Source organism: Hippoglossus stenolepis, chromosome 16 (assembly GCF_022539355.2).
Source record: "Hippoglossus stenolepis isolate QCI-W04-F060 chromosome 16, HSTE1.2, whole genome shotgun sequence".
Taxonomy (NCBI): Eukaryota; Metazoa; Chordata; class Actinopteri; order Pleuronectiformes; family Pleuronectidae; genus Hippoglossus; species Hippoglossus stenolepis.
Genome location: NC_061498.1, coordinates 17,194,077 through 17,208,620, shown reverse-complemented (window position 1 = coordinate 17,208,620; position 14,544 = coordinate 17,194,077). Strand labels below are relative to the sequence as shown.

The following is a 14,544-nucleotide window of genomic DNA, read 5'->3' as shown; positions in this document are numbered from 1 at the left end:
ACCACACAAAAGGAAGGAGACTGGACACACCTCAAATCAGGTTTATTGTAAAAACAGCCACTTAAAAGTAACAGCACCCTTAAAAAAGAAAAAATATCTAAACTGACTTTACTTAGAAGAATCCGGCTAAAACTCCAAGTACACAAAGTGGAAAAAAACAAGACAGCAGCTGACAGCAACAAGCAAACAGACCGAGGTCAGGCACTTGGACAGAAGAGAGGGACAGACAGGTGTGTGTAAAAATAAAAATACATTCAAAGAGGGAAAACCAGCGAGGGACAGGAAGCCGAGAATACAGCAAAACAATGGTGACAGCCAAGTACTTTGGAAGACAAGTCGACCTAATCTCACATCAATACAAAGGAAAATCAAATAATTTAAAAACCTCTAAAATAACAATCTATTTGTTGCTATACATTGTTTTCATAGTGATCACACAGTAACAGGTTCAGGAGTAACTGCCGACACCACAGTCCTCTACAGCGTTTAGGTCGACTGTGTGCACTGTGTTCACTTTGACCTCGCCTGGTATCATCCGTGTGCAGTCGTCGCACTCATGACAAAACTAAAACCAACAAAAACATTTAAAAAGCGGCTCGTGCTTCCGTTTCCTGCAGCTGAGTCACGCTCAGATAACGTACCTGTCATCTCCCAAGGTCAGTGCAAACTCAAACTCAGTGTCAAAGTGACATGGCCCCCCGACGACAATATACTCTGTCAGATCATTATGTGCACGACAGCAACAAAACCACATCTTGCTATGTGTGTACATCTGATTTCATTTACTCACATGTAACAGCTAAAATGTTTTCAGCGGAAAACCCCACAGGGTTGTTTGCAAGTAGAACAGGTTAATGTTAATAGAAGTATTTTCTGTGGTGAAGTTCTTCGTAATACTTTTGTTGATAAGAGACAGTACTCACTAAAATGCTGTCTAATGCTAAGTCCTACACACCAAATACACTGCAGCTTTATTATTGCAAATATTGAAACTCCTATTTCTAAAATACATCAGTGTGTGCCTATTTTTTCTCCCCACAACGGAGTAGTAAGGTCACTTAGAGGGAGATTTTGGGAATAAAATTGTAATACTACGAGTATAGAGTAATAACGTTAAATATTACATTATAATGTTACGTGGATAAAGTCTCAATTTTCGGCTAAATGTCAGTTTAGAGGGAGAATGTGAGAAGATCTTTCTGTCGCCTGCTTTTAAAAGAGGAAAGTGGAGCATCTTGTTAAGTTGTCCTTTAGTATAGGTTCCACAAATAATGAAATTCTTAATTTTATGTCTCATCAGCTCAACGTTATCAAAAGCATCAGGACGTTAAAAAGATTCTGTAAGAAACTGAAAGAACCACACGGACTTGGAGGAAACGTTTGATAGTGGTCGACTGTGAGGTGTTAGTTACATCTGCATGATATTTAAAGGGGTTCCATAGTTTCTAAACAACCAATGAGATTGGAACTCCAGCAAGCACAGGTTCTCCTTGATGGAAATTACCGAAAATAAAAATATGAGGACTTTTCTCATTAAGTTAAGACTTTATTCTCATAATGTTCTAATTTTTTCCAGTAAATATTTGTTTGTAAATAATCTACAACTTAATTCAAGTAGCATTCCAACTATTTTCTTAAGAAATTACAACTTTATCTATTCAATTATGAATTTATTCTCGTAATATTTACTTTATCCTTATAATCTCAGATTTGTTTTCTTCAGTATGGCCCTAATACTCCGTCATAGTTTTAAGAATTCAATGTTGATGATGATGATAATTAACATTTGTGCTCCTCAATATGAACAAGTGAATGAACAAGTGAATACAAGGACAAACACTTGAACAGAATTGGATGTGTGGTGTAAAGATCAACTCAAGAGACATCACCACATAGGCACATCTCATTTTTGATTATTGACTGATTTCTTTTTGATCTTCTGTTTTTTTTTCTCTTCCTATATCCGCTGTTTTTCCTGCTCGATAGTTCAAACCTCTAAGTGAAGGGTTGTGTCAAGTCAGAAATACTGCATATAGTTGTTAACATTGTTTCTCGTTACATTAAAACCACCAACCGTCTTCTAATGAGAGTCCATAGAGAAAGGAACATCCGTGAAAATGTTGCCTGAGAAGAAACGACGACGAGAAGGGTCCGTCCCCTCTGGTTCGGTAAAGAAGTAGCAGGAGTGCATTAATGGGTTAAAAGGAAGGGAGTGGTACGGTGGGGGTACTGGTCATCCGAACTGGAATTATGGGGCATGTGCAAATTGGTCGTTTAAACGACAAGTGGTGCCCATTCGCTTGCTTTACGTCCATACTGGGTGAGAAAGGGAGCAAGAGAGAAAAACAAGGCAGAAAATTAAAAAGGCAGAAAATATTTGCTGTAGCGTTGTGAATGTGAAAGTTAAAGCAGCTTTATTTGCATTTTAAATAAAAAACAATAAATCAGCTGTAATAAAAACATTTTGATCTTGTGATTAAACAACCTGTTGATAAAATGATTAATCAAACGATCGACTAAACTGGAACTTTTTAGACAGTTGAACAGTTTCAGTCATTTTATCAAATCATCATTTGAACAGTTTCAATTTCTATGATGTGAGAATTGGCTGATTATCTCTTTGAAGGGTCACATTCTCATCATGTTTAAAAAAAAATTTAACCATCACAAAAACAATAATCTGCAGATCATATTGAGAATGAAGACAATTATTGAATCAGTTGATATCCAAATTAATTTCAAAAGGAATCAGAATTTCTTCTACACAACTGAAGATTTTCAGTATATTAAGGTCAGATTTTTTTAATGTTTAGACATCGTACTTGGTTCTACAGAAACTGCAGCGTGTTGTGAGAGTAAAAGCTGAACATGGAGGAGTCGTATCAGTGCACCTACCTGAATATCAGTAAGCTCTTTGTAGAACCTCTTTGCCAGATCTGGACCGTTCTCCATGGTCGGGATCTGGTACGTCTGAGAGAGAAAGAGAAAAGCAAATTCTGTTGTTTACATTTTAGTCCTTTAGAAAGATTTTTTTACCATCAGTGCATCTGCCTTCATTTCAGTAACTGGATTACAGTCGATTTTCTGCAGAAACCTGGGTCCTAAGCGTCATGCAAAATATAAACCTGGCCACCATGATTAGAGAAGGAAACCTGACTCCTGAGCAATGTGTACTCATGTATGAAATAATTCCATCAAACTGAAACAAACACAAAGTAGTCTCTGATTACAAACACAACCATGAATTACGGCATGAGCCCACTCTAGTATACACTCCCCAAGCACCTTCTCATTACAGGTAAGCGTACTCAATGATTTATCAGTCGAACATGTCTTCAGTTATGTCTGATTTTAGAGGTAAAAAGTTCTGGGTCATCAGGCCTTACTGTCTTTAAGTCATTCCTGAAGTTTAACTAAGTGATTAGATTCATATGACTTCATAGATAAGCACAGCTGGGTGTCATCTACGTAACAGTGGAAATATTTGTGATGCTTTCTGATAATATTGCCTATGGGAAAGATATGTAAAGTAAAAAGTACAGTAGGTAGGTCCCATTATAGAACCTTGTGGAACTCCATGAGAATTTTTTGTGTACAAGGAGGAATCGTTGTTATTTGCACGAGTTGAACTACGGACCTTTCCTTTGTAGAGGAGGCTGCCGACAGGACAGACCACGCAGGCTGTGCCTGCTCCGAACATCTCCTGGATCCTTCCAGTATCCAGAGCCCCGAGCAGCTCCTTCATGCCCATCGTGCGCTCTGTCACCTTGAACTCCCCCTGCAACACAAAAAAACCATGAGCAATGAGATGAGCTGAAAAGCTTTAAGCACTGCTGTTTAACATTTTTGTTTAGTGCTCTTTAAATATAAAGTAAAATACATTCAAACAAATTGTGTTTTATGTCAAATTTGTACAAACTTGAGTTTTGGAAAAAGCAACAGCCTCCGCGAGCAACTACACTGAAGTTCGGAAATCCAGATTACAAATCCCATGTGTAGTAGAATTTGAACATGTTTATGACAACAGCTGTGCTGTAGAGGACTGTGTTTGGTCCTCTCTCTGGACGTCTTACCCAGGTTCTGGCGAGGTCCAGCAGAGATTGCCTGGTGACTCCTGGGAGAATGATGCCGTCCAGAGGAGGGGTCAACAACTCTTTCTCTGAAGAGACAAACGCACGCACTCATCAGATGCCAACGTACAACAGTAGATAAACTCAGCAACTCCTGTAAGAAAACTTAACGAGTCTGACCTCCTTTCTCATTGGTCCAGTAGATGAAGAGGTTCATGGTGCCCACTTCAGTGATCTCCTCCTCCTCTCCGTACAGCCACAGGACCTGCTGGCAGCCTTGCTTCACCGCCTCGTTCTGCACCAGAATGGTGGGGCCGTAGTTACTGGATAAAGAGATGTCAGGTTTCAGAGGTAAGTTTGCTGTCTCTCTTCTGATTTGCTTGATTACTGCTCATTCTTTTGGGGACATAATGCTCATTGATAAAAAATTACATCTTTTTTTTATTTCATGGAGCTTGTCCACAATCAAGGTGGGACAGACAGCGTCTAACTATAAATGAAGAAGTATGACCACCAAACGGTGCTAGGTCTGCCTCCTCTGTGTTTGCAGATGGGACAGGGACCAAACTAAAAAAATTAAAGCACATGTTAAATTTTTCTGAAGGGTGATTTCTGTCATTTTAGGTAGTTTTAAATCACATTGATTTTTGTTCATGTTTGGTTTTAAATAATTATTTGATGCTATAAAAATGGTCTGAGACGTCATGATTGACCGCTGAGCTCCAGACCACGATCACTACTGCGCAGACTCTGGCTCCAAAAGACGTCAAAAGAACAAGATGGCATATATATGGAATATTTTGGCTTTATTTTTGTACAATGGGAGGAAATGGAGACGAGTCATCCATCTTAATGCAACCCATTCAGTTGCTCCTGCTCCAAAGTACTGTTATTCTTCTTGCTGACTGGATCATTGACAGATAGATGGAACGGAGCAGTCATTGACATTAAAAGTAACGCATAAGCTTTTTCCTGCTGTGATTTGTGTTATTAATTCATCTTTTTCCTTTATTCTATCACCAAAAAATGTATTTGGTTCATAGCATAACATTTCTCAGTTACACTCAGTATTTTCCAAAATACCTGAGAAGAATTAAGTAATGTCATGAGCAACTAAGAAATTTGAAATGAAAAGAGGTGGAAGTGTATTTCTTATTCCAGCCCTGACAGACAAGTGTTTGTGGTGAGGAGGAAGGATCCTACTGACAATTGTCAACAGGGGATTCAGGAATCATTTCAGTTGGTTATTGTTGTCTTGTGAGATACGCACTGTGCTTCTTTTACTGAACAAAACATTATTGTTGCACTGAAATGTTTCACTCTTGCCAAGAAGTAAAAAGACAGAAAAATGCTGCTCTACCATGACTTCTGCAAAAGAAAAACATCCTTGTGACTGAAAGGATCTCAACGGACAATGAACAATACAACTTAAGATTGAGACTCAAGTGATGAGTCATACTTAGCTGTGGAAATTTATCAGTCAACGTTCAAACTGCACTTATAGATTCATTGGCCACAGAGGAGCACTCAGCTCTGAACTGCTGTTGTCTTCGTTTAAGTTGTTAATATGTGAGCAAACAAATCGCTGATTACACATCCAGCCGACCTAAAGCAACCTAAAGCAACATGAGTCGTGGAAAATCGGAGTCCCAAAAATTCTTGAACTTCCCCATAATTGAATATAAGATGATGTAGCTGAGTAGTAAACAACCCTGGAAACACGAAGATATCTCTCCAACTACAGACAGAGACAGTCGGTTGCTTGTAGTTTTATTAGGTTTTTGCCACTATCTGTATCTCTGTGAAAGAACTACAACATATGGAACATTTCTCTCAAAAAGGACTCATTTTAAAGCATGACGGAATTAGCGTTAAATGAAAGTTGACATAATTAAGACAGACACCCCACAGAAACCCTGAATGTGAGTTAACTGACAGGGGAAAAAAGTAAATATACCCCCCAAAAAAACCCCAAATAAATAAAAAAATGGGATGAAACTTTGCAGGTTTGTTAGAGCCTTAACACAAATAACCCCACGATAAACAAACAACACATCTACCATTCTGCAGCCGCGTGGCCATTGGCGCTAAATCAGGCCTGATAGTTGACGTGCGTGCACGCTGTTTGGGGGGAGGGGATTCGATTTTGTTGGCTTAGTGAGTCGAGTGGGTGTTGGGTGGTGTTATGTAATTGCACTGGATCTGAGCGGGTGCTAGTTTGGTAGGCCACAGTCATGTGGAAGCAGGCCTGTGATTACAGGCTCTGTGAAATTACAGGCGATTACAGGATGATATCTGCAGAGCAAAAACTGGAGGGATCTACACTATAATAACCTTCTCTGCTGAGTTAGGATTTTTTCAAGCAAGAAATAAAAGGTCTCCTGCAGTGAAACAGTTTTCGTGTCACTTTCTGAAAAGTTCTCGAAGAGATTTTATTCTTTTTGCCTTTGTCTTACCTTGATTGTATTTGATTTTGAGGAGAATCGCAGCTCAATTACACATTTCTGATTGTCACAGCAGGAAGAGCTCTGGTGTAATAACTTGCATCATGTTTCATCCTATTTGACTAGTCAAACCAGTTATATCAGTGATCACATTTCAGCCTCTGTGGTTTAAAAAAGGCTGCTTACACCCATATCTATCTGCATCACAATTAAAACAACACACACAACCCTCCGCACCTTCTTGGACATTATCCAAGAATAATCTACTACAGATGCCTGGCAACAAAATATCTTTGCTTGAAAAAGTACTCTTGTTCCACCCTCTTGTTTTTAAGCACACGATTCAGTCCCCTCTGTCACAGGTCTTTCCAAGCTTCAAAAGCAAATTAGTACAAAGAACATCAAGGAGAAGTCATGTAGTAGGAGTCGGATATATAAGGATAGCATGAAATTTAGCACATGACCAACCAGGTCAATGGCTGCACTGCACTGCTTTTAATCTTAAAGTTGCAGTGTGTAGAGTTTAGTGACATAAAGTGGTGAAGTTGCATGTTGCAGCTGAACACCCCTCACCTCATCCTCCCCTTCCAAACATGAAAGATAACTTTAGGATAGGATTATTTTATATTACATTTCTGTCAATATATCCCTTTCACCCTAATCTTACACACTGGACCTTTAAGGGTCAGTTTACTTTTTGCACTTTGTTTGGTCTGGACCTTCTGACTTTTCAGTTTAGTTGCAACCGATATAACAGGTGTGAAAGGTACCGCCGACCACGGTCCTGACAAACTAATTTTGTAAAACAAAAGGAGTTGGTCTCAGTCTCGATCAACCTAAACCATGTTTCGGTTCGTTTGCGTGAAAACAAGAAAACACTTTTTGTTTGAAAGTTTGGACTTTCAGACAAATTGCTAAAAGTTGAGATAGAATTAGTCTTGCTTGCAGTGTGCGCCTCAGTCGATATGTTGATTGAATGAGGGAATTCCTTTGCACTTGAACTAGTGTGGAGTACGAAGCCTGAAGCACTTTTGTCTCGTTTTGTGTGTTAACTTAGTTTTCTGCTGCGATACTCTGAGCTCTTTCACCAGAGAAGAGCTCATGAACATCAAGGAAACAACTCCAGCGGATTTATTTCCATCTTTTTCGAGTTCATCCGTGGAACTATTCTGGAGTACACTCTGACAGAGAGAAACTCCAACACCATTTCTCAGCTAAGGAATCTGCTTCTGTCTGGAAAGGGCAGATCACAAAGTACAACCCTTTCAGCCAGACAATGGGACAGAAACTGACACCATCCCCCACGATGACCAGCCCCAATCCGAGAGCGTCACCAACACCAGCTCAGCAGGGACTCTGAGGCGTGCAGGTAAGATTGCGGCCGACCCCTCCCACCCTGGACATGGACTCTTAGAGGCACTTTTCTCTGGCAGGAGGCTGCGGGGCGATCAGGATCAAAACCACACGTGTTACGACTAAAATCTATGTTTTTCTTTGAGTGTGTGTCTGTGAAGATGGCAATGAAACTGAACTCTAAACAAATGCAGTATGTTAGACAGGGGTGGGGGCAGGGGCAGTTTGGGCTGAATATGTGGGAGAATGTGCGGCCTTCACATAGTGACTTTTAGAAGCCGTTGCTGGCTGGTTTTAATCTTGAAGTTGGTTGTTGTGTGTGTGTGTGTGCGTCACATCGCAGTTCAGTCTTGCACCTGTCTAATAATGCCTGTTTGAGAAGACTGTACATCTGTGGCATACAATACACTGTACTTTAACTTGTTCTCATACCCAACTTACTATATTACAGCCTAAACTCCATTAGCTTTATAAAAACATCACACATACATGAATGCACTGTTTTCTTAAGAAACTGTGACAAACCCTTAGAAAGAATTCAAGCAGCTGCCACTAGGGTCTGAAGGACAGATAGGAAAGGCACATGCCATACTGAAGACTCACAAGCCGTCAGCCAATTCAAGGCGTTTTAAAAACACCAAACCAAACTGTCAGAAATGTGAAGATTTTCCCAGCTACTGTCAGAGGAGGGGCGAAACGGGGAGCAGCTCCTCATCATTGGCGGATTCCAGTGCCTAGAGGCTGGGACCAGCCTGTGCACTAGCCACGGTGACTCCCCCTCGTTATTGACCAATGAAGTTCGACCTACTATTATAAATATTGCACCTGTCGTCCGTTCGGCGCGACTCTAGACTTCCCCGGCGGTATTAGACGGCCTGGGGCTGTACGTTGAGTGCCCATAGCTATGTAGTAGCTTTTCCTTGCTTCTAAATAAATACTTTTTTGAACCAAGACCGACTCTTCTCTCTACCTAAGGATAAAAGAACACGACACACGCCACAAAAACAGTTTTTTCCCCAACTGCTGCTGGCCTCATCAATGGGACCCTACCACTGAACAGCACTGATACCCCTGCCTGTGACAGCGACACTTTGACACTTTAACTTACCCTGGCAAATAACGGACTTACTGTACATATTGCATAATTCCTCCCCTGGTTTTTATAGCTTTTTTGAAATTTTTATATTCAAATTTTGTGTCCTATTTTTATATTATCTATGTTTACACTTCAAACAGAAAGTCTACTACCAGCTGAAATGAAGACACGCCTACGTCAGCTGCACGCCCGTCTACAAACCAATCAGTATCAAGTATAGGTAGGTGCAGCTCATGTAGGTGATGACGTCAGGACGTACGTCATACATACGTTCATACACATTTCTTTAGTGCGCTCCACAAATTACAATGTGAAGAAGAAGCTAACCAGATCAAATGTAAAAAAAATATATATATAACAGAGACTTCAGGTGTGAGAAAAAGAGGAAAGAAGCTGAACTTACCCTCCCATCTTGTACGCCCCGACGCCTCCTTTCCAAGCTCTGACATAAGAAGGGTCCGCCAGCAGAGACACAGGGTTAAAGGACCCTGTGGCAAAGTAGGGGCCCACTGGGCCGATGATGACGAAGATCATGGCTTTTCCTGCCCGAGACACGCCAAGAGACGGCTGAACGAGAGGTTTGGAAGAGGCAAAGACAGGTTATTAGAGGCAGGGAGACAGTTTGTATGACAGTAGTCAGTGAGTGCTGTGCTCACCAGCATTTAATACAACTTTATCCACACAAACAAATTAAATGATGGACGTTTGAAGATACTGTTTATTGATATCACTCATGACAGTCAAAGAATGAATCAAAAGGGACAAACATTAATCTATTGATATTTTCATCACATTGTCATGAGCACTTCTCGGCTGTGTACAACAATAATTCCTCATAATATCATTAATCTGATTAATGTAACCTGGACCTAGATATGGTCAGAAAACAGTAGATTAACCAATTAAACAGCATTTAACCGTGTGCTAAAACTGATACTTGCTTAAATACTGAGGCAAACAGTACCAATAATAATTATTATAATGACTATATTGATTATAATAATATAGTTTACAGGTGTATATTGTCTCCTCACAGCATTTTGTTCATTGATGCCAAAGCTCACCTCAATTCCAATAAACGTGGGTCGGATGTAGAGGCTGGCGTCCTGGGAATAGGGGACCCACTCTTGGTCGATCTCCACCAGCTTCCTGATGCACCCCAGCAGTTCAGCTTTATCAAACAACTACCAAGAAGAAAGACGAGGGGATTAACTTGGGGCTCTTTTTTGGCAACACAGTCTGACTCTGGACAAATGTGACACTTGACTTCAGGTGAAGCAGACTGCTGCTTCCTGTGGTGTGAGACTTTACATTCAATGTCATGGATTATCATAAGTGTTTTTTAATTCAACCTGAAAAGATACAAATTATCAATGAATACAGTTTTTGTGCATCAACCATCCACAACTAATATTTAGTCATTAACGGTGAAACATTGTCTTTAATAATTTCTTTCCCATGTGACAGAGAAGAATGGATTCACCTCACATGGTGTTGGATCGTCATGTGATTTACTGTAATCAGCCATCTGTATTACCAGTGTGTCCTCACCTCGGGATGAAGTACTGACTCTTGAATCAGGGCTGGGATTTGTGCCAAAAAAAATAGGAATGTTGCGCAACAGGGGTGTAATGTCTAATAGTTTGTTGTTTGTAATGTAGCCTGCCTTAAAGAATAAGAAGAATGTGAAACCACAACGAGGAGAATGCTGTGTTGGTTTTAACGTGTTAGTTCAGGCACAGAGGACGACACATAAAACAGGAAGTCTGGTGTCAGTTCAGTCCTTCAGGTTTAAGTGGTAGTTCAGATAGTTGGTGCAGTGGTTCACACTGACACGTAGTAGCAACAATGTTGTTTGCGAGTTCTCCCCTGTGTCTGTGTAGGTTTTTTCTTGGTCATTTGGTTTCCTCCCACAGTCCAAACACATGCAGGTTAGGTTAATTAGAGAAACTAATGCCTAGTTCATAAAACACAATTTTTAGCCTGATTTTACACTTGACTTACTGCTCCTGAAACTGAATTTCTAGCAGGATAAATATTTAGATGAATTAGTGACAACTACAGTGTGTGAACTTGGTTTGAGCGCAACTGTTTGTTTGTCTTTGTATGCAAGCAGTGCTGTAGGCTTACCTCCCCTCACCTCACTTCACATGTTGTGTGAAGGTGCAGCAAAGGTGGAGCCAAAATCCAGTTTTTCATTCAATCAATAATTCATTCATTCAATACATGAGGGAATGAGTTTATTCATGTCTGTCAGAACCGAGGCTTTGTCCAGAATTATGAAATTCTGTGGAAATAACTGTACGAGCAGCTGGTCATGTGTAAAGATACAAAATATTGACTTAAAACCAAACACAACAGAACCCTACCGAGAGCCCTCACTGATGGGGTGTGAGCGTTTCTGAGGATGAGTTGGGGTACGAACTCACCGGCAGGCAGCTTCTGTCAGAGCTCCTATGCATCCTTTCCATGTTCAGCATGGGTCTGAAGAGGCGGATTTGGTTGTCGGTTCCACGAAACGCCTTCATGCCCTCAAAGAGCTGCAGAAAAAAACAGACAGAAACACACAACACTAAATATGACTTCTCAGTCTGTGGGGCAAAAAGTGTAGGAAACAGGTAAAAGTCTTGACATATTGAAAAGGCCCTAACATGTTTATTTTTTTCAGTTTAAAGTACGCAGTTTCAGATCTGATGTACATGTATGTGCTGGTTCATGCTTCATGTTGGCAGGGCCCTCCTCTCTCACCTCTATGGAGTAGTGCAGGGCCGAGCAGGCAGGGTGCAGCGACAGGTTCTGGAAAGGTTTGATCTGAGGAGCCTCCCAACCGTCCTTCTCCGACCAGTTGATGGTCAACATGTGATCGGAAAACTGTTTGCCGAACACCAGGGTGGAGGGGTCGGGCTTCGGCTTGCATGCCGTGTTGCGTTCGATGTTGATATCTGCAGCCTGAGATGGAGACGGACGAGCGAGCCGCAGAACCGCGGAGAAACAGAAGTCGACGGGACGAGAGATAGAGCAGAGCCGGCCACGGATACAACAAATGATTTTAACTTGGTATTATTGACGGCATGCTTTGACAGGGAAATAATGGAGCTTTGTAAAGAGCTGATCAATTAGACACAATTAAGTTCAATTAAACTGAATTAAATAATGGCAACAGGCAGACAGTGAGGGAAAGACAGAGGGGAAACAAAGGTTTAAATTCTGGACAACTTGAAAATAGGCCACTTCCGTCTTCATATAATGGTCCAGACACCAGGCACGCTCAGTGGGGCCAGTGTACTAATCACACTGGTTGAAGATGCATGTAAATATTTCCCTGTTACCTTAAAGACGCTGGCGAATCGCAGCGAGCCAATGAAGGGGAGTGCCTGAACATGTCGTGCATGAAGTGCCTGCAAAAGTAATGTGACAAAGCTCTTAGCACCACAGCAGAGTAACGGTGGAGATCTACAAACACTCAGTAGGCAGTTTACGAGGAAAACCTAATTAAAGGTTCAGTGTGTAGAATTTAGAGATGTCTAGAGGTGAAGTTGCATGTTGCAGCTGAACACCCCTCACCTCACCCTCCCCTTCCAAACATGACAGAGAACCTACTTAGTTTTCATAAAAAAATCTAAAGGTGTTTAGTTGTCCAGTCTGGATGACTGTAAACAACATGGCGGCCTCCGTGGAGAGGACCCGCTCCCGATATATTTGGGCCAATTCAAGGGTAAAGAAAACAACAATTTGTACAATTTAGATGAGAAACACTGGTGAGAACATCATTAGGATTATTTCATTTTGAATTTCTGCCTATAGATCCCTTTGACCTAAATCTTACACAGTGAACCTTTAAAACTAATGCAGTCAAATACAACATAACCATGGTATTATATCTCCAATCATGGGAATACACTGGAGCAACATGTCAGTGATTCTGTATTTACTGGGTCCATTAGGTAGTCACATGCCTGCAGGCAACAGCCAGTGCTGCAAATAGAATCAGGCACATTTGCAGGTTACTGGAGGAATGCAAGGTGAGGAACCTATGTGGTTTGGAAAAGTGGCCCCAAGGATGGACAACAGCCTGTAACATACTTATTACTGTTCGTGCTAATTTTCAACGTACCGCTAACATTTTCATTAAAAACACATGCAGCCACGTGAGAGTCAGTGCAGAGAACAGTGGAAGTGGTGTCTCGGTGATTCCCACAACAAGTTGCACTGAGGCTCAGCTGCAGGAGTGAGTCGATGTGTGCGTTCAGTTGAATGGATGATGCAAGTTTTGCTTTGATTACGATCATGGCTTTGATCAGCTACACTACACTACACTAATTAATTAATCTGTGACGTGCACGTGTTAATTACATGCACGTCACATTCGATCCTGGTTTTGTTCATGTTCGACCCGCAGTCTGGAATTAAACTAGAATTGAATTAACACCTGCGAGCATTTGTAGCAGCTAGCACCTGAGATAGCATAAGTTAGCTAAATTGAGTAATTGCAAAGACGGAATACGTAACAGAGGCGTAACATTGTAATAATATACGTACGATGTTTTCTGCAGATATGCGTCTTATAGCCCCATAAAGAACTGGCCCCTCTAGTCCGACACCAAGACTGCATTTACAAATAGGACGATTTAACAAATACCGGCTTTTGACTGTGCTTGCACAATCACACAGATAGAAACTTCGACTTATTCAGTATCGGTGGGATATACTTTTCAATTCGGCATACTACCTATCTACTAGAAATACGTTTCTAAAAGGTGAATGGAAACGGTTAGTCTACCACCATTCTTAAACTTAAAAAGCTTATATTTTATAAGAAACGGTCTAAAATGTTGGACGATTTTCCCATCGAAACTAGACGATTCAGATTAGATGTTGAGTTCCGTCTCCAGTGATGTGTATCTTTCTTAGACAAGCAAGACAAATTCAGTTTCCATTTTTCTGACTGAGGTTTGGTTTATGTCCTTTGCGCTGTTATGTCAGCGAGGAGGGTCACAGCGGCGTCAGTCCGTGTGAAACAAACCCCTTCGTCTCCTAGTCTCATATTAAAGTGAATCATTTATTGACCCAGTTAACAGACACTTTAGCAGAACAGACATCGGTCAGTGAACTCACCGTCCGCAGGGCTGCCATCTCTGCTACGTGATGAGGATTAACCAGATTTTGTGCTCGTGCGGAAACAAGAGTCAGGCTCAGACCGCGTTCCGCTTTGAAATGTGAGACGCGGCTCAGCTGAGGTGAAGTCACAGAGCTCCCAAACAAAAAGACGTCCTTCAGGATATTAGACCTGTGACTCACACGCCACAGCACACGACAAATTACACATTTGTTCCTGGATCAGTGTTTGTTCATCACCTGAACTTTTTTGAATACACACACATTGCGTGTGATCCTGGGAAAAGCAGTAACTTAAGCAGTAACTTAAACAAGATCTTGCGATATGACCTGTATTATTCAGCCTCATTAAGAAAAAGTCACTGGGGGCGTGACTAAAGGCGTCACATGTCATTGGTGGACACCAGCAAGCCCCCAGCAGGAGGTTATTCGAGGTCAATGAGGATGATTCTGATTGGTAGAAGAG

The 14,544-nt window shown here is 41.2% G+C and overlaps 1 protein-coding gene across 1 annotated transcript; it reads right to left on the bottom strand.

The window, feature by feature from the left end:
• Positions 1-25: 25 nt before the first annotated feature.
• On the bottom strand, positions 26-14,414 carry bcat2 (branched chain amino-acid transaminase 2, mitochondrial). The gene is made up of 11 exons (XM_035180057.2): positions 14,079-14,414; positions 12,293-12,361; positions 11,712-11,912; positions 11,393-11,503; positions 10,028-10,147; positions 9,367-9,530; positions 4,251-4,393; positions 4,074-4,159; positions 3,638-3,778; positions 2,896-2,970; positions 26-2,316 (listed from the first exon to the last, which is right to left on the bottom strand). The coding sequence occupies exons 1-11, from the start codon at positions 14,094-14,096 to the stop codon at positions 2,275-2,277; spliced, it is 1,170 nt and encodes a 389-aa protein (XP_035035948.1). The 5' UTR covers positions 14,097-14,414; the 3' UTR covers positions 26-2,274.
• Positions 14,415-14,544: the final 130 nt, after the last annotated feature.